The sequence below is a fragment of the Clytia hemisphaerica genome, unplaced genomic scaffold (genome assembly GCF_902728285.1).
Source record: "Clytia hemisphaerica strain Z4C2 unplaced genomic scaffold, Clytia hemisphaerica genome assembly, whole genome shotgun sequence".
Taxonomy (NCBI): domain Eukaryota; kingdom Metazoa; phylum Cnidaria; class Hydrozoa; order Leptothecata; family Clytiidae; genus Clytia; species Clytia hemisphaerica.
The window spans coordinates 378,396-399,901 of NW_027104039.1; the positions used below are offsets into that span (position 1 = coordinate 378,396).

General features: G+C 34.4%; 2 protein-coding genes across 2 annotated transcripts in view; one reads left to right on the top strand and one right to left on the bottom strand.

Annotated features, from left to right (window-relative positions):
- The window catches only part of LOC136811780 (tryptophan--tRNA ligase, mitochondrial-like), a gene marked incomplete in the record, with an annotated part of 26,719 nt that extends 5,587 nt beyond the window's left edge, over positions 1-21,132 (bottom strand). The window contains 1 exon segment of the mRNA XM_067068408.1: positions 20,778-21,132. Coding sequence (XP_066924509.1) covers positions 20,778-21,049 — 272 coding nt within the window.
- LOC136811779 (uncharacterized) lies at positions 8,321-11,338 on the top strand. The gene is made up of 3 exons (XM_067068407.1): positions 8,321-8,441; positions 9,712-9,879; positions 10,090-11,338. The coding sequence occupies exons 1-3, from the start codon at positions 8,378-8,380 to the stop codon at positions 10,845-10,847; spliced, it is 990 nt and encodes a 329-aa protein (XP_066924508.1). The 5' UTR covers positions 8,321-8,377; the 3' UTR covers positions 10,848-11,338.
- Positions 21,133-21,506: the final 374 nt, after the last annotated feature.

Genomic DNA, 21,506 nt, shown 5'->3' on the forward strand with positions numbered 1-21,506 from the left:
TGCAGATGAAAAATTGATGAAAAACCACTATTTTGAAGATTTCGAGACAAAGAAGCATTTACAAAAATTTTCCGCAAAAATCTTTATTGTTTGGTAAAAGATACACCAACTACTGCAAAAAAATTTTCAAAATGTTTTTTCTTCGCCGAAACTAAGCTCTTCAAAGTTGATATACTCTTCCTTGCAAAAGTCTTCATTTTCTTCTTCATCAAATTTTTTCAATGCAATTTTTGAATTTTCAGATTCGGGAATAGTTTGTCTAACAGAAAATGTATAACATTCCATAGTTTTGTTGGTTACATCAGTCAGAAAACACATTTTAAACACGGCAATTATGAAAAATTCACTATGGTCAGAGCCCTTAATGCGAGCGAAGCGAGAAAATAATCTCCGGGGAAGGGTTAGAGTCAAACTTTGAAGATATCTTTTTATTCATTTGATCGTTTTTTTAAGCCAGCTTCAACATCCAAAGGACTTTTAGTGCATTCAGCCACAGCTTAACCGGCGTTCGACGTCGGGTACTACCGGCTAGTATATTATATTATATTATTGTTATATTATAATCTCTGAATTGCAAATTTTTACAACTTTAGTGAAAAAGATATTGAATAGTCTTAATTGAAGTTACATTCGGGTAAACAACAACATGTTCTCGGTGGACGAGGCTAAAATTAGTCTAGTACACTCGACTACTAAATCTAAGGTAGATTGCGGTATTATGGGTGTAATATAAACAGAATGGCATTATTAGATAAACTAAGATTTTTGACGTCAATTGTTTTCGCAGACACACGCTTTTCTGGATCTGAAATTATTTTTTTTCTGCACAACTTCACTAAAATTCATCAAATTTCGATAAAAATCACCAATCCTTCTGGTTTACCCGAGCTTGGAAGCCGGCATCATGATGCCATCAAGGCCAGAAGAAGGTGGTGGCCGATTGCTGGTTTGCCCCGCGTACCAGATACAGCAGTTCATTGACAAGACGAAAAACACTCATTACAGGTTCACCTGCCAAAATTGTGTAGAAGTTAAACCTGTACTCTCAGCCCTCATCATCACCCCCAATCATCTCTTAAACTTGAACAGAAACTCGAAAACCTACGAAGAGAGCTAGAAGCCTGTAAGGGGCTTCTCAAGCAAAACGAAGTCGATAGAGTTACTATTGCATCCCAAAAGAAAGAACTGGCGAACCTAAGGAAAAATCTCAATGAAGATCCGGGTTTCCAAACCATAGAGTAGGTTGAGCAAAAGTTTGAAGAGAAACTCGAATCACTCAAACCGACTATCAAAGAAATGATTGAACAAACAATCAAAACAGAGTGTAAAGCATTCTCAGAAAAGACGTATGCTTCCGTTACCTCCTCCAAAACCACTAAATCTTGCTACCCCGAATCAAGACTCACTAAAGGAAGTCATATAAGATACCTGGCGCCAAGAGGGAGCAGAAGAGGCAGACAAGAGAAGACGTCACCAAATGTCATCGTTCGTGGTTTACCAGAGAAAGATGACAAAAGTTGGGCATCAGATTTTGTCAAGGATACCCATGCCTGAGATAACATTCAGCGTGTCAGAAGATTAGGCGTAGCAGATGGAAATAAAAAGCAGCCCTTGTTGTTATCACTCAAAAATGAACAAGAGAAATGGAGTGTTATCGGAAATTTATCAAGTTTAAAGGGATTAGAAAACTACAAAGGTATCAGTATTACAGAGGACCTAACACCCGTACAACGGAAAGTATATAAGGAATTCTCGAACGATGCAAAGAAGCTAAACTCTGAGGAAAAATCTCAAACTGAAATTTATCGAGTCAGAGGTGATACAAAAAACGGTTTCGCTGTAAAGAAACTGAAAATCAAAAAACAACAATAGAAACAAAACACTATAAACAAGCACCAAATTGCAATAAAGCAAACCCTACCCCAAGAACTATACCTGAAATAAGAATCCTATCAACAAATGCCGATCAATTTACGAAAGCAAAGAAAGGAATATTAAATAAAATAAATCAACTCGAAAAACCGCACCTAATCGCAATTTGTGAAGTAAAACCCTAACATGGTGAAAAATGGCAAATCCACGAATACGAAATGAAAGACTACAAAGTTGTTAACTACGCGCTAACACCAATAACAACAAAGGTCGAGGAATCGTCATATTGGCACACTCATCAATAGACCATCTAGTTGCTGACATCGAAAGTCCAGTTGAATTCGAAGAAACCTGTATTATCGAGATTGGTCTAGCAAAGAAAGACAAACTTGTATTTGCGTGTATATACATAAGCCCTGTGAAGCAAGCTAACTCGCACGAAAACAATTCTATGTTAAACAGCATGTTGAAGTCATTGAGTCAAGACAAGAGATATTCACACAAATGTATAGTTGGAGATTTTAATCTGACAACAATAAATTGGGAAAACTGGACAACCCCCCATATTGAGGATAGTAAAGAAGAAAAATTCTTGGATGCACTACGAGATTCATTTCTTTATCAATACGTCAAAGAGCCGACAAGATGTAGAGGAACAGACGATCCGTCTCTAGTAGACCTCATTCTAACCAGTGAATATAACCAAGTCAACAATCTCAAATATATAGCCTTCCAACATGGAATGCACTGCCGCGATTTGTCATCGAGTCGACCTCAATCAAATCGTTTAAAGAAAGCCTTAACAAAGCGTGGGAAAAACACCAACTAAGATACTTGACATTAATATTGTAATTAGAAATTGGTTCGTAGAGGTCCTCGGGCCTGTGAGCTTGTATACATCATCATCATCAATATATCCCGTAACAATTATCGTATTATCATATAACACGGTTATAAAAGACTCCCGCCTTGGCTAATAACATAATTTGAGTTGAAACCGAAGATTTTGTAGAAGAAAATAGAACCCGGAAAAGCGTATCATTTCGTGGTAAATATTTTCCGGTAGAAATGTCGGAATTCTTTCATTTGCGTCCAATAAACGAACACATTCACAATACTGTTCAAGAAAATGATATTATCAATAATTTCAACCATTTCATCAGGAACGTTTGACAATTCGAATGAAAATAACTTTCTCGTGATGAACAGTGTATGCAGGCCTGTTAATAAGATATTTGGCATAAAGACAAAGATAGTTGCTACAACTGTTAGACACCTGATGGTTGCAGAGGCTCTGGAGTTTCGCCGGAACATCTCTGATTGTTGAATCATTTGATCCGTTCCTTGCTTTTTAAGTGTTTTGTAAATTTTGATATTGAAGTATAAAATCAAAGAAGCAGGAATGATGAATAAAATGAAGGCTTGGTGCAAATAAAGAACTATATCTAACGCCGGTACATTTATTGGGTACATACGACATAGTTTTGAATTTTTCGTAATAATAATAGATCCTCGATTGATATACAGGAAAGTTAAGGAGGCTCCAGCCATTATAGAAGAGATACACAAAACATGGATGCGCCATTTTGGTAATTTGTTGGTTAATGGTTTTGTTATCTTACGATACCGATCATATGAAAGTCCACAAAGAATCATGATTGAGGATGTTGCCAAACCAACGTCTAGCAGCCACATGTATTTACAAACAAAGAAGTTAATGATCGATTGGGGAGCTACCAACCCCGGTAATTCGGTGAAAGGTCTGATAACGCAGATAAACAAATCCAATAGAGCAAGATATATGATGAACATGTGATACGAGTTTATATTCTTCCAACCTTTGATCAAAAAGTAGTACAATATGGAAATATTTCCTGGAATCCCAATGCATATCAATAATATGGTTGGCACAAGTTTAATCCAAAAAATTGGGCTAGTCATTATAAAATTTTCGCCAAAATATTGCAAGTTAAGCGTAAAATGAATTATTTTTAAGGCGAAATGCTTAATTTCAAATATTGAAAATTAGAGAAAAATAAATTTATGTTTTCAATTCTAATTTCTATCATTAAATGCTGGGAAAAAGGACCAAACAAATCAGTGTGAATTTTAATCAGCTGCTAAAGAATTAATCAAATCTTCTCGAATTTTTTAATGAAAATGTTAATTTAAAAAGTATTTTGCTTTCAAAACCTTTTAAACCATTTTATCATTTTTAAGAAAAAGAGGGGTTTCTTGTTTACCTTCATCTCAGGCATGCCGCGGTATTTAGTTAAATTGAAATTTTCATCAAAAGAAAAATAGTTGGCTTTTTTTAAGCCAATTTCAAATTCAGTGTATTTCTCTCAGTGTAAAAAAAAGCTTAAAAAAGCAAAATACTCTGAGGTGTGGGGCGGGGTGGGGGGGGGAGGCAAGTAAGAGTCCCACTTTAGACGGTCATTTTCACCTACTCAGGAAACAAAAGTATAAAATTTTCACTGTCACAAATGTCATGAATGTATTTCATTTAATGTCGCAAGGGTTAATTCGTTAGAGGAAGAAATTATTATGAAAATTTTGCAAGAAAGGTTTGCAATTTTAGCGATTTCTCGAGATATCTTTAAGATAGTAATACAGAATTTTGACCATAGTTTTGAAATGTGATTTAGAGGGTTTTGGGCATAAATTAGTTTGATAAAATTTTTACAGTATACCCGTGGTTGTTAGAACGCAGGTTTGGGGACCCCAAAACGGAGGTGTAGTTAAAATCAAATTATTAAGCCCAGTGGTAATAGGAGGAAAACCTATGAACATATTTGTGTTTACCCTTAAATTTACGACCCGATAGATGTAAAATTTATGATTTTTATGAAATATTTCAAGGTTTTCGGTATTGCAAAGTCCAAACTGAAAATTTCGAAATTTTCAAAATGACAATTTAGATTTAACAACGCCTTAATCAAGTTTCTGAAAATCAATGTCTTTTGAAAATAGTTCCATTCATGTATTTTTCAAGGTATTTTTCTCCTTTATTTTGCAGAAAAATGACAGAATTTGCCATTTTTGCTGATTCAGCGAAAATTTTTATATATAATGTTAATTTTTTGTTATAAGCTATTAACTCAACCTGATAGGAATGGAATTCCAAGATTTTTTTGCTGTTTCTCATATTTAGAATTTTCGGTTTTATCAATGCTGATTCTAGGGTCCCAAAATACTGGTTGACCTTTAAGATGCTATATCTTTTACCCATCCTCTAAAGTCACAGACGTATCTGCATTTTCTGAACGGCATTAGGTGTATTAAGTTTCCTATACCCCATTTTCATAACTTATTTTCAATATCCAAGGAGCTAGAGTGAGTTATATGCAATTTTTATCTAATTTTGGTGTTAAAATATCTCCTTCATACGCAAATATGTTATTTTGAATCTGTCTCAAACCATCAAAAACATGCTCATTTTTTAGTATAACCATCATTCTTTCTAAATAAACAAAAATCGTTTAATTCTGATAAATCTACAAGTCAGAATCCTCATTTTAATGACAACCTCCGTTTTGGGGGCCGTCTCCGTTTTGGGGGCCATATACTGTAAGTAAAAAAACTGATTAAGGTCCGGAATAGCACACATCCATTTGGGAAATGAAAAAAATCAAATCTGGCAGGAAATTAATTTTCTGATGGACGAATAAATTATATTATTTTGGGCAGGAACTTGATTTACCGGTTTTCGACTAAATCCCCAAAATCCACCAAATTTTCTTCCTTTAAATTAATTTCACAAGACCCCTAAGATCCGAAACGAATATCAAAGAAGCCGTTGAATATAATAGGAAAACAATTTTCATAATACACATAAAGAATTAATTAAAAATTGAATGAAAACGATATAATTTTGAATTGATGTCTGCCATACGGCTTCATTCAATTTATCTTGAATCAGGAACCACTTTTCGCCACATTTTGGTCTAAAATTGACCAAAAATTGCATCTTCTGGGTGAATTATCTTGAGTTAGGTAATGAAATCAGCTATAACCGTTAAAAAGTCTTCTATATAGTTTTTCGAAAGCTTTCGAATGGTATACATGATATTGTCTGAAAATGAGTTTGAAATTTAAAAAGAATTTCGGAAAAAAAGAAATTGCCGAAAAAAGGGATGTTCCACCAGTGGGATTTTTTCCTGAAGCATAAGCATCCTATAGAGAAGGACTGGAGAAAGTTTCAGCTAGATATTATTTTTTCCCTGTAAATTATGCTAAACGACCCCACTGTTGGGGGTAATTGGCAACTTATAATTGAAAAAGCTCTAAAAATGGCATTCTTAGCTTGAGTAGCCAAATTCCATGATGATGGTGATATTCTTAGCATTATTCCAGATTATTCTTAATTTTTTGGCCATTTTCATCATGGACATTCTTATAAAGTGTATTCTTATAAAGTGTATTCTTATAAAGTGTATTCTTATAAAGTGTATTCTGATTGATGAGATCGTGCAAATTTCAAGGCCGTTGAATACTTGCCTAGTAATATTCGTGTAATACCTTAACGGCCAAAACTTAGTCGGCCCTAAGTGACTAAATTTTGGCTTGGTGACTAAAATTAGGGCCGACTAAAATTTGGGCCGACTAAAAATTTGGGCCAAATTAAAAGTTTATAATTAAGCCTTCCTTATTTTTGCAGTATTTTAAGCTTTCTCCTATATTTTCCAGCCGGTTTACAAGCCGGTTTCTCATTGTCAGAGAAATGCGCATGACAAATTTTGACTTTGGGTCAATTTTGGTTTAGGAAATATTCCACTTTTTGGTAACTTTTGGGTAAGAAAATCGGGCTTTTTGTCGATTCAGCAGAACTTCATTATCAGAAAATTAGCCTATAATCGGTTAGTTAGCCGATGGATATTAAATTTATTCATATTTCTGTTTCCAAAATTGAGTGTTATAATATCAGTTTAAATGAAAAATATTCTTTTGGCTTTGGGCAATGAAGTAACGGGGAAAAATAGACGCGACTATTTATATTTCGTCAGAAATCGAGGTTTTTATCGATTTTCGGCTAAATAGCCTATATAAAATAGTCTAAATAGCCTATGATAGGCTAATCAGCCTATGATAGGCTAATTTGAAGGTGTTCTTGACTGCCCGACCGACCCTGAAATTCCGAAAATCGTAATAAAAATAAAATTCATTTCGGTAATAAATTTTTATTTTCATTGCTTTACAGACTACCTAATTTTCAAAATTTTGAGGATTTTATGTTGAATTTTTCATTTTATCCATAAATTCTACCTTTTTGTGTCTTTTTATTTTCTATTTTGCATTTTTGTCAAGATGTAGTTGTTTTTGCTGCCTTTTTAGGAGATTTAATTCTACTTTTATTTTTATTTTTTTGCCGACCGACCGATCCTCATTTTTGGGTAGCTTGGCCCGTAAAACAACAAATTAAATTAGCCTCACTTAATATTAAGCTTGGTATCAAACTTTCAAATCCAATATCCCGATGGAATTTTAGCCATTATGGATAATTTGATATTGATCAATACTTCAGTTAATGTATTCGTGTATTGGGTACATGTGAAAGAATTCAGACAATATTATTGAAAGATATTTTACAAACTGCAAAGTACAGAGTATGAATTGAACTTGAAAGATCATACAAGCGTTTCTTCGTCTTTTCGGAGAAGCGACACTATAATATTTGATTTTGAGCATTGTGATATTTTATTAGGGAAGAATATTCGAATCTATTATAAAGCACCGCCTCTAATTTTTATAGATTTTAGAAAAAGATTGAAGAAAAGCAGACCTAAAGTTTGTCTAGATCGAAATTTTGATATCGGCTTTCAGTGTTTTTTTGTGACGCAACCCAATTAAAATTAGAAGCTGGCTGATAAGTCAATAACGAGTTAATGTATTTACAATTTTTGAGTCGGAGACGGAGTGACTGAAACAATTTGAAAAACCCGCAGTTCTGCCCCACAAAATCAGAGACGGTTAAAAGTGCTCATTTACCTTCGTCCTCAGTCATTGGGCTTTTCCAGAAAAAAACCGTACACCCCCTGTTGAGGAGCTCCAACCTTTTGTAAACTACCCCCTTGGAATTCTAGGCAATTTTAGGATCATACCCCTCTGGAATTCCGAATTTTTACAGATTTTCAATCATTACCCCCATGGAAATCCACTTATTTTTGACGGATTTTTGTCTACTGCTATGGAATTCCACTGCATTTCAAACCATACCCCCTTGGAATGGAAATGGACTCCTGTGCACGGTTTTTTTCTGGAAAAGCCCATTCAGGATCTATACAAATCAAAAGCTAAGCCTCTCCTTTGCATAAACTCACTATATTACCTAAGTATTCAAGGACTTTGTTTTTTCAGATGACGATTATAAACTGACGTCAAATAAAAATTGTGAATTGATAAAACTTCGAACTTTGCAAAAAAAAATTTCATAATCACTCATTCAGTAGAAAGATTGGTAGTTTGTGCTCATAGAATTTTCTGTTCTTCATTTCAAAATATAAGAATGAAGAAATTTTTCAATAAACTTTGCTGTCTTGCTGTTACTGGTTCAGTCAATGAGATCGGAAGTAAGTATTTGTATTTTTTATTTCTTTTTAAGCGCGTCAGTAAAAGTTCAGTGCAGTACAGAGTCCGGATACGGCTACTTATATTATAAGGTTGCGGGTTTAATCTTCCACTAGATCATACCAAACTGGGAAGCCTATTACAGCAGTTATTGCATTTGGGGGTAATCAAAAAGTTCCAGGTAAAAAAAGCAAAACATTTCCTCAGCTTCAGATAGATCCCTAAGAAAGTTTGCGAACGCAGTCGCAGTCGACCTGAAGCATCGCCTTTCGAATGCCATCTACCATTTGGGATACCATCTTTGGTATGCCCTGACTGTAGCCGAATGCTTTACGTTTACAATATGGCTCGAAGATAGATCTTTAAACATAGTAATTATAAAAACACTGGTCTGGAAGCCTTTTGTCTCTTTTTATTGTTAAAAGAGCTTACGTACCAAAATCGATTTATTTTGCATATTTTTTGATCATGTGATTTGACAAAAGACCAATCTCAAGAGGAGATTTTGGTAACGTGATCAAAAAGTATACAAATTACAACTTGTCATTTGTTTGTAACAAAAGAAAATTTCACAAAAAGCTAAAACGTGGTTTTTATAATGAATACAGGGGGGCACGCAGTTACTACAAGACATGATGTGTAGTAAGTGCTTTTCAACACCTTTTTTCAGGACCACCACCCTTTGCAGTTACTACACCTTGGTAGTAACTGTTTTCAGAAAAGATTTCCAGGTACCACCCCTGTTTTTGAGTGATATCATCATAAACATGCTCGAAATTACCCTAAATTGCGATTATTTTCAACCTAAAGCCATTTTTGTGCTAGATTTTCTTTTGATTTACTTGGTTAACAGCTGTTGAGAACATTTTAATGATAATTAGGGAAAGCAAAATTTCAAAGTTGGGTCTGAGAAAAATTTCAAATTTTTTTTCGTCCATTTATAACAAAAATATTTTTTTTAACAAAGAATTTTTTCACAAAAAAATCATTTTTTGTGAAAATTTTTGAAAGTTCTTTAAAAATAATTAAAATATAAGCACTTACTACACCAAAAGTGCTAGCTTTAGTGTTTGGCACCACCCCCAAACAGCAGTTACTACACTGTGTAGTAACTGTTTTCATAACTTCTGAATACAGTACCACCACGGTAGTAAGTGTCATACTGTCTTGTAGTAACTGCGTGTCCCCCCCCCCCTGATGAATATGCTTTAAATCTCAAATATCACCCTCAACTGAGATAATTTGATCTTACTTTTGTTTTTTACTAAACAGATGATGCCTACGGGAGCAGTACTCAAATGACAAATGCTCAACGTAGGGAAAATCTTCTTGTAGCAGAGAATGCGAAGAATACAGATACCGACAATCAATGTCCTGGCAGATATGTTGTCAATAGTGAAAGACAAATTGTCGCCAGAGAAGTTGTTCTGGCTCGTCAAGGTACATTTATTTAAATTTCCAGATTTGAATACTACCTTCCCAAATGTTATGTCGAAAAATCATTATCTTCGATTTATAAGCATCTTTCGGCAGCATAGCTATGTAACTTAAGCGTATATTTTTTGTACCAATAAATGAAATACGAGTTTTTTTCCTACTAAAAATGATATTTATTAAGAGATGTAAAATTAATATGCCGTTATTTTACAGATCAGAACGACATTTACGAGATTGATCGCCTTCAAAATGATAGGGATCAATTTACCACTGTGGTGGATAAAACATTGTTGGATTCACTTACTGTTGAATTAGCAGAAAGTGAGAGAGTCAATGAGATTCTCCTCAAAAAGCTTTATGAAAAGGAAGAAAAAATGCTAGCCAGTGAAAAACTCTATTCCTGTTGGCAGAAATCACTTAGAGATGAAATGGAGGACTATGAATTAGATCTTTTCTTCGAACCATTTGAAGAAGAATGGTATTCGAATAATCAGTTCGAATACCAATATGGGGCAAGAATTGCAGACGAAGACCCATTAATCCGGGAGCTGAGGGTGGTGGTCGACTATGACAGTCGCCGGACTATATACGAGAACATGAGCTTTGAAGAACTTGTACGCTTTGTCTACGGTGACCCTATTGAAGTAGATACTGATCCCGACGAGGAAGAATTTGATATCAGTGACGTCATTGATGATGGCGATGATGTTGAAGTGGATACAGGTTCCGACAACGACGTCAGTGAAGATTCCGACGACGAAGAGTTCGAAGTTCGTGACGTCATGGATGATGGCGACGACGGCGAAGAGTTCGAAGTCGATGATGACGAAGACGACGATGTCAACGGTGAAATGGGATCAATCGGTATTGAATTTGCCTTGATCGGAAACGACAAAGCCGCCATGATTATTTTCGTCGTGAACCTCTCCCTTCATTCATCTTCAAACCACGTAAAGAGAAGGGAAAAATAACTCAATCTATATTTTTTCCTGTAAAATACTCCATTCATATGTCCCTTGTTGCTCAGTAAGCCTACAGTGGGGTCCACGTTACTTCACACCAGCGTGAGCACGGGGCATGAACCCCTCAACAAAAGTCAGAACGATAGAGAGATCATATCAGACGGCTAAGAAACATCACTTACATAAACAAAACATGAACAACTACAATATAAAGATGCATAATGTGACGAGTGATGACTTTGGACCAAACAAAATGGACAAACAATTGTTATCACCAGTACCATCAAATATCACCATTTGAGAGGGAGGCCAAACCATGATCAACTATGATACTGCAATGCGGAAGAGCAAATCCAATCTTACGAACCAAACAGAATGGGTCAACAATTGTTATCACCAGTACCATCAAATATCACCATTTGAGAGGGAGGCCAAACCATGATCAACTATGATACTGCAATGCGGAAGAGCAAATCCAATCTTACGAACCAAAAAAAATGGGTCAACAATTGTTATCATGGGTACCATCAAGCATCACCATTTGAGAGGGAGGCCAGACATGATCAACTATGGTACTGCAATGCGGAATGCGATGAGTTGAGAAAGCAAACAGGTTTTATCATGAGTACCATCAAATTTAGAGAGGGACGAGGCAGGTGATTCAAAACGAGAAACATGTCATTTCAGGAACGAGGCTTTGGGGGCTTTGCTTCGTTTCCGTAGTTTCATGTGGAAAGGGAAGAAAATCCTCCTGCCATGTCAATTGTTCTATATTGTTATATTAATCGAAATAATATTACCATCATAATAAAATCAAAATATAGTCTATTTGAATGAATTCGTACTTTCCCACACTAACTACCGTCTTTGTGAAGTTTGAAAATGTCTTTCACACCGACAAAAATGTTTTACACTCCACGTAAGCAAAAGCTCAAGACTTAGAACTACCATATACAGTACGGGGCCAATTTAGTGTGGACACAATCTTGTCAACATATCTTAGAGTTTATGATACACAGATTTGCTCTGTTGTCTTTGACCTTTGGAGACAGTCTAGACGATTCGCAGGTTCTAGATATAATTCTACGAGTGCCGTCAAATTATCATTTAAAGGGCTCTGATCATAGTCAGAAAATATGTTAAGGGATTTGAAGATAAAACTTTTGCTTTGGGTTCCTTGACAGTTTTAACAAAAAACTGCCTTTACAAGTTGTTTGGTAATTTTATCCTGTCAAGAGTAATTAAGAGTTTAGTTACAAAAATGACGTTACGAACTTTAAAAAGACGTTAATAAAATGTTATATTGTTACATATGTTTCAAACTTTTTTTAAATTGTCCGCAAAGAATTAAACAGTATTTGAAATTTTTCGGTTTTTCTACGAAAAATTAGGATGAAAAATTGTCAAAAAACACTATTTTCAAGATTTCGAGACAAAGAAGCTTTTACAAAAATATTTTCGAAAATCTTTTTTTAGTTTGGTTAAAGATACACCATCTAACGCAAAAAAAATTTCAAAATTTTTTTTCTTCGCCAAAACAAGGTCCTCGAAGGTTGAAATACTCTTCTTCGCATAAATCTCTATTTTCTTCTTTCGTCAATTTTTTTTTCATTATGATTTTTTAATTTTCAGATTGAATACCTTATCGGCTAAAAGTTAGTCGGCCTTAATTATTAGTCGGCCCTATTTTTTAGTCACTAATATATAATCAACAAGACGACTTAGAGTCGAACATTTCGCAAAGTGCACGATTATTCAAAGATGATAGATAGATCATAGAATGAAATAATAATATTAAAAGACTGAAGATGGTTATTTTTGGCCATTTCTGGCTGTGTTAGGCCTACTTTTATCCAAGAAAGATACAAAAATCTGAACACAGATTGCATGAATAGCGGCTGTGAAAATGTCAAAAAAATCAAAATATATCAAGAAAGTTTTAAATTAACACATACATTAAAATACACACATGCTTTTGAGACGGACTTTAAAGAAAAAATTTATTTTAAAATTATCAAATTTCTTAGTCAAAATAAATCTGCAAAGTATTAAGGCACTGCATATAGATATAGATAGAAATGTAAAATAGCCAAAAAGACCAGCCAGAAAATATCTAAAGTGACTCCAAAATTGGGGACAAAAACTCAGACTGTGGAAAAAAACTCAGGGACTACAAAAAAAGAAAAAAAAAGTGGTATCAAAAATAACTATAAAGTGAAAGTTTGCCTAAATTTTAAAAGCTCAAAGTATATATTTTGCTATATTTTGGTCATTTTTGGGTGTTATAGTCCTACTCCACAGGGCTCGTAACTTTTTATCTTAGTATAAGGTACGTAAAATTTGTGCAGAGAGAGATTCAAAATCCTCCATGTTCAAATGTGTCATCGCAAGCAAGAAGTAAGAAGCTTCATTTTTCAATCTTCTTTCACTTTTCCTCATTTCCTCAAAATTTCTCAATATCTAAATTTAAAAAACTTTTAATCTTTTAGATTATTCAACCCTCATATAATATATAACGATGCTGAACGATGAATAAATTTTTACTTTATAGTAGGGTCCTGAGAAAATGATTAAAAAGTAAAGTATCCACATACTTTTTAATAATGGTTAATGAAATTAGAAACAATACTACCTAAATCAAACAAAATCAAACACGATCAACTTTGGCAGGTATTTTATTTGGCTGATACCTTGAAAAATAAATATACAGCTAAAACTTTGCTTGCCCTGGATTCATATCGTCGTATTGTATACCTCAAGGGAAGAAATTTTGGAATTTAATTTTGCGGTTAAATACCACGAAACACAATATTCTCGCCTATTTAGGGAGGAATGGGCCATATTTTAAACAAAAAATCCTCTCAACCGCGAAATTTCAGAATTTTGAGCTGTGAGCCGCATTAAATTCTTCAAAAATTTCTTCCCTTAAGAAGATTCTCATTACCGCACTAACATTCTTGTCATTTTTCCAGAATCTTTGAAACTTAATTTTCCCCGGGATAACCGGGAATGATAATCTTAATGAAATTGCCCAACTTTCAGAAGCTTGGTCTTTTTTCACTAGAAAAGTGGCAAATGAATCTTAGTGCGGAAATGAAAGTCTTATGCAAAACGACGTAATACGTTTTTAAATCAATAACCAGTCAATTGGTTCCCTTCAATACTGTAAATTTGTCTAATGTTGACATCACTCATCTAATTCCAATACCCTTCTTTAAACATGTGAATAATAAAATAATAAAATGTTGGAATCGCTGATAAAGGCAAAGGGTCAGAGAGGGAAACATCTTTTTTAGGGATGTTGACATTAGGCCGTATGTAAAGAAAATAGCTTGGTTCCTGTCACCACAGGGGGGGGGGTACAGAGGCAGGGTACTAACCCATAGGGTACTAACTTGATTTTTCACTCAATTTCTTTTTAGTACCACCCACCCATATTTAGTACTGGGTACTACTTCATTTTTGCTGTAAAAAAATAGAGACACCACCCCCTAAAATCTTATATTTTACAGATTAGACCAAAAGAGAGGGTACTATGTTAGTTTTTCTGACTGAAATGGACAGATAATTCAAACAAATTATCATTGATTAAGTCGAGGCTTTTGTCCTTTGATTTTAATAACATACTTCTTTCGGAAGTTTTGTCTTCACAAAAATCAAAAAAGTTTCTCAAAAGAGTAAAAAAAAGTTTCTCAATTAAAAAAATTTCAAATCAAAAAAATAATATTTAAAAAGAAGTCAAAATATTACAAAAGACTGCTTTTTTTATTGAAAAAGGAGCAAAACTCTGTGAAAAAGTACCCAAATAGTACCCTGTACTTGCTAGAAGAGTGAAAAATACACACCCCCACCCCTAAAGTAGTACCGGGTACTAACTTTTTTGAAATGCAAAAATAGACACCACCACCCGGCTATGGGTTAGTACCCTGCCTTTGTACCCCCCCTGGTCACCACGACTTTGAAAAGACAGTCAGTTGGTCTTTATAATAGAGCAACTTATGGTAGGGCAATCGAGCCTATTCTAAAATCTTGTAGAGCATTCATATCACTCTGACTGATTGAAATGATTTATTATGAACTTGCAGCCGTTTAACAATCAGTCTGTCTTAGAGCTTAAAGCCAACCGCTGAAAAAGCAATCAGCTGGTATGTAATTGAACTTTCCTTAATCCCATCCAGACCTGATGAACCAGAACTGATAAAACAAACTTGCCGAAAATTGAAAAACTGTACTGATCGAACCGCAACCCATTGATCAAACTTGAAACAAACACTCGTAATTTTCTAAAAAATCTTAGAGTTCAATTAATTTTTTTTACTTGAACATTAATCGTTCAATGATAGATGGAGTTCAATTGGTTTTCGACAAGTTCGATTGATCCGGGTGGTCCTGGCTTAATGTCATTACAATAGATTATTATTGATTATTGCCCAAATACCCAAGTACCCCTCCCCCCTCCTCCGGATAACCCCTGCCATCAATTTCTCTTTTGAAATACTTAATAACTGATAATCTGTTATACACAACTAAGTCCCACACCTATTTCTACGTAAAAAAGATCATACCTGCTGTGTTGTTGTAGTCATATGGTGATGTTCAAGAGTAACTCTTTAATTGCAACTGCAAGATTCCTATCACTTTATTGGTGCATTTACTAACTATACAAACATAAAATACTATGCTAAAAGAAATAAAAACCTCTTTAAAATGCTCTAAAAAATACAAAAAGTACAAAAAATTCAAACAAGCAGCAGCCTGACAGCATGCTGAAAACCACCATATTTAAAAACGAGCAATGTTTACAAATGCTTGGTTATGTATACCTGGACTTGCGGACTGACAAAACATTAGATTTTATCTTAGCGAGTGAGTCGATCTTTAAGATTTTCGAGAATGTTCGAGAAGGCTCAATAACACTTTCGTTTTCTAAATTTTTCATTACACCGCGAAAGACGATCGTAATACTTTCGCTATGCGAAATTAATAATAATAGCGGACGAAATAATGAATTGTAACGGACGTAATGATGTGGTATTCAAAAAAGTTGGTTAAGTAAAGCTTAGTCTAGCAAGCTAGACGACTAATCTATACATAGTAGAAATAAAGCAAAAAGTAATGAATGGAACAATTTTAGTCGTCTAGAAACCTTTGTGCACTAACTCCAAACAAAAGAAAAGTGTCAATATTGCAATTATAATTTTTTCCTGCTCAAAATAATTCTTGAGAAAAAAAATATGTGTGGATTTGTGTATTGAAAGTTTTTCATTTGAGTTGATTTCGTTTTGAGAGTTTGTTGTTGCTTGATAAATTGTTTCTCGCTACGCAAGTTTCTGCGTAGCTAGCCCCTGTATCTATAAGGCTGGAACACCGGATTCTTCCAGTCGTTTATACAAACTAAATCCCGTATTATTATTAGTATTGGTATTATTAGTATTACACGCATTATAAACGACTCCAGTCTAAGGAAAGCTTAGTTACAAACTTTTAATTCGGCCCAAATTTTAGTCACCAAGCCAAAATTTAGTCACTTACGGCCGACTAAGTTTTAGCCGATAAGGTAGTTGGCCTAACAGAAAATGTATCAAATGCCATTGCTTTGTTGGTTACACCAGGCAGAAAAACTATTTTTACATATGGCAAATATAAAAAATTCACTATGGTCAGAGCCCTTAAATCATTTGATTATTTTTCATGAAGCTGCAATAACATAATGGCCAAAATTTCATCGGGATATTGGATTTGAAAGTTTGATACCAAGGTTGCGATAGAAACTGTTACTAAAAAAAATATTTGGTATAAAAACGAATATAGATGAGATGAGTATTGAACACTTGATTGTTTTGGATGCTTTTAAATGCCGTTGAAATCTGTCTTGTTGCTGGATGGTTGGGAATGAATATGGCTAAAATTATTTTTTGAGCGAACTTGATGTTTGTGACGTAATTTATGAAAAGGTCTATGATCAGTCGGAAAAATCAATCCTTTGAAAATATATTGAGATTTTTCTTTGTGATCCGTATTTTCCTGATTCAAGATAAATTGAATAAGCTGTGGCAGCAGGGATATGTTATAGCGGAGCTAATTAAGGTGAAGGCTTCTTCATAAAGACGAAAGACATGCATCTATTTTTCGGATCCTGTATGCGGGAGTAGTGTCAGGACCTGCAGGCGACCTGGTAGGGTTGGGTATGGGTGTGGTTACGTATCAGATTGGCTAGGAATTGGGTTATTATCAGTTAGGGTTAGGGTTGGAGCTCGAAACAAGCACTCTTTTGTGATTTTCTCTTAATACAGTCTGGTCTGCAGTTTGTAAAATATAAATAGCCATCAGAAGCGCTATCCTGGCATGAATCCGTGGCGCAGTGGATAAGGCAATGCGTTTCAAAACATTGGAACATTGCATTTAGTGGGTTCGAATCCCACCGGTGGCGATCTGTCGGTAAGTCATTCAGTAAGTTAGAAAACATAGAAAATAACTCACAGAGAACCAGAAAGTCAGGAAAACTACGAACAAGAGACTGGAAATTACGAAATAAGTCCAGATCTGTCTTTCGTCTTTGTGAAGAAGCCACGACCGCTGGATAACGCACATTTAAAAAAGCCTTGTTCTATCTCTGTCCCTGACATTAAAATTTGATATGAAATTAAACTTTTTTAATTACAAATTCGTGAAATTTGGATTTTTTTTAGCCAATGATTCTGCTGCTGCATTTATTGTTCACGATTAAAAACTTTTAATTATCAAGAGTAAAACATTAGTGAATGACAATATAAAAAAATGAAAAACATTGTTTTCATTAGTAAAGTTGTAAGAAATTTCTTCAGTAAGATTATAAATAACTCTTTTTCATTTGAAATACCGCGCTACACCGCGGGGTGCCTCACTTTCTAACTGATATTTTCAGATAGCAAGTCGGTATGTCTGATTATGAAAAAAATTTCAAGTCAATTGAAACAATATTTGTAAAAATATTTACATCCGAAATTTTTAAAGAGAAATCATGGAAGCTTCTCAAATTCATAACACACGCTGATAAAATTAGATTTTATTTACAAAGAAGCTTTTGGGGTATCTTTTGCAAATATTATTTTGATGAAAAGCGGGAACATCATAGCAAAATATATGCAAACGTACTGCATCAATACTTTGTCTGCTTTATTTTTCTTATAAAAACAGAACACTCTAGGGGACAGAGATGGATTTCTATTATGAACAGTTTACAATAGAAAAGACAAAGGAGCAATCCGCTAAGGAATTCTCGTCCTTCATCCAGCTACGCTATAACATATCCCTGGTGGCAGACATCAATTCAAAATTATATCCTTTTCATTCTATTTTTAATTAATTCTTTATGTATTATGAAAATTGTTTCCTTTGATATTCGTTTCGGTTTTTAGGGGTCTTGTGAAATTAATTTAAAGGAAGAAAATTTGGTGGGTTTGGCAGATTTAGTCGAAAGCCGGTGTAGCGGATTATTTTAACTCCCTGTAAATGTTGACCCCCCCGGTTAAAATAAACTAGGAAATAATGACTCCCCTAGAGTAGAAATTTCCTAGGAAATATGGACTCCCTTAGTAAATAATGACTCCCCGTAAAAAAGCCGAAGGAGTCAAGATAAACTAGTTTATCATGACCCCCCCCCCAAAGAACTGAAGTCATTGCAGTGCTGTTCGATCGAATGTTTAGAATGTTTTGAAAGATTCGGACAATACATATAACATCAAATGAAAGTAAATGAGGACTATTTGACGTGCGTTGTCAATTCAGTCAATTCAATTGTCCAAAAGTACAACAAACCCCACCTCATTAGATAAATCTAGGTGCGCAGACAAAAGTTTCCTAAAGAAGAAAATTGGCACCCTCCAGGCAAGAAAAATGATAACCACCACACCTGCACAACAGAGTTTTTATCTCAGATACATTTTGAAACAGAAATCACCTAGTAATGGGATCATTTATTGATTCTAGTGACTCTGTGAGTAAGTCGAGATGAAGTTCTCAAAAGCAAAAGCAGAAAAAGCTTGTTAAAAGCATTCTAAGTCAAAAAAGGCGAATTTCCAGGACTCCACCTTAAGGTAGATAATAGGGGGAGTCATTTTAAACCAAAGGGGGTCAAGATTTCCTAGGAAATAGCAACTCTAGGGAGTCTTCATTTACTAGTTTATTTTGAGGTGGGGAGTCACTATTTATTAGTTTATTATGACTGGGGAGTCATTATTTAGGGGAGTTAAATTTTTGTGTGACACCGGTAAATCAAGTTCCTGCGCAAAATAATGTAATTTATTCGGCCATCAGAAAATCTATTTCCTGAAAGATTTGATTTTTTCCCCAAATGTGTGCTATTCCGGCCCTTAAAACAGTTTTTTTTTATTCGAGAAAATTGATTAATTCTTTAGCAGCTGATTCACACTGGTTTGTTTTGCCTTTGTTCCCAGCATTTAATAGAAATTATATAGAAATTAGAATTGAAAACATAAATTTCATTTTCTCTAATTTTCAATATTTGAAATTTTAAGCATTTTGCCTGAAAAATAATTCATTTTACACTTAACTTACGATATTTTGGCGTAAATTTTATAATGACTAGCCTCATCTTTTGGATTAAACTTGTGCCAACCATATTATTGATATGCATTGGGATTCCAGGAAATATTTCCATATTGTACTACTTTTTGGTCAAAGGTTGGAAGAATATAAACTCGTATCACATGTTCATCATATATCTTGCTCTATTGGATTTGTTTATCTGCGTTATCAGACCTTTCATTGCGTTGCCAGGGCTGGTAGCTCCCCAATCGATCATTACCATATTTGTTTGTAAACACATGTGGCTGCTAGGTGTTGGTTTGGCAACATCCTCAATCGTGATTCTTTGTGGACTTTCATATGATCGGTATCGTAAGATAACAAAACCATTCGCCAACAAATTACCAAAATGGCGCATCCATGTTTTGTGTATCTTATCTATAATGGCTGGAGCCTCCTTAGCTTTCCTGTATATCAATCGAGGATCTAATATTATTACGAAAAATACAAAACTGTGTCGTGTGGGCTCAACCAGTGTAACGGAGTTACATATAGCTAATCTTTTGTTCCAAGCCTTCATTTCATTCATCATTCCTGCTTCTTTCATTTTTTACTTCAATATCAAAATTCACAAAACACTTAAAAAACAAGGAACGGATCAAATGATTCAACAATCAGAGATGTTCCGGCGAAACTCCAGAGCCTCTGCAACCATCAGGTGTCTAACAGTTGTAACAACTATCTTTGTCTTTATGCCAAATATCTTATTAACAGGTATTCATACACTCTTCATCATGAGAAAGTTGTTTTCATTCGAATTTTCAAACGTTCCTGATGAGATGCTTGAATTTAATGATAATGTCATTTTCTTGAACAGTATTGTGAATGTGTTTGTTTATTGGGCGCAAATGAAAGAATTCCGACATTTCTACCGGAAAATATTTACCACGAAATGAAACATTAAAACCATAAAATTGGACAAAATAAGATCTCTCGCTTACCAGACCTCTTTTTTGAACGCGGTCTTGTATTTGTACGGTACAATATGAAATACAGCATTTATGTACCCGTTTTTAGCTAATCAGATTGCTCATATTTTTCATGTTGATGATAAATTAAAATAAATGATCCAGAGACTCAATTTGCTTTTTGATGGTTTTTGTACCCCTCCTGAGGAACTTTCGAGGGTGTGAAAAATGGGCCCTTATAATAGCTCGCACATACCCGGCACTCATTTTGCCTGGGGTAGCCCTCCTCCCGGGTTAAAACTCAGAAAATTCTGAAAGCTTTAACAACTTTGGATTTTCTTACAAAAAAACGTACCAACCATAGTTATTGAATTATTTAAAAACTTTTTCCAACAAAAATACTTTCGGATACCTAAAGATTAGAAAATGGATAATAACACAACACACCTTCGATTGTTGGAATAAGAGACTTTTGTTTGGATTGATACCACAAGCCAATAAAAAAGCAACCATATTTGTCACATTCTCCTTCAATTGAACTGGATCTTGGTGTGTAGTGCATGAATGTTGGTCAACAACACAGAAGATTATAAGGTCATTTCTTGAAGCATTATTTTGAAGATTCACCCAGTTTCGGATTGCACCAAGATAGTTTCCAATATGAGGAACACCGGTAGGTTGTATGCCAGAAAAGATTCTTCGCCCAGCAACATTCATAATTGATTCAGCACACAATATTATTATTTCATTTTAAGTTCTTCAAGACTTCATTTGTATGTTTCGTTTAACTCTAAAATAACAAAAAGTAATAATTTTAAATACCAACAAATTATAGCCTGTCAAGAAAAGATTTGCAGAAAATTCACCTAATTTGTGATGTGATCAATAAGTAATTACTTGGAGACTCGACTTTGGGGTCAACTAATACCTTAGTCATTGTCATAAGGAATGTAGCATGTTTGTGGTAAATTTCCTTTCATTCTATAATCTTATTTCCATTAATTAGTTGCTTTGTCTATTGCCACATTCGTGCAAATAATGATACACTTAACATCTACTATCTAACATTGATAACAAAATCTGTCGGTTCTTTGTTTTGTTATTGAAACTATTTAGAGATGACAGCTTTTTTACCAATTAGAGTATACACGTTTTTTTTTTATAGGAACAAACT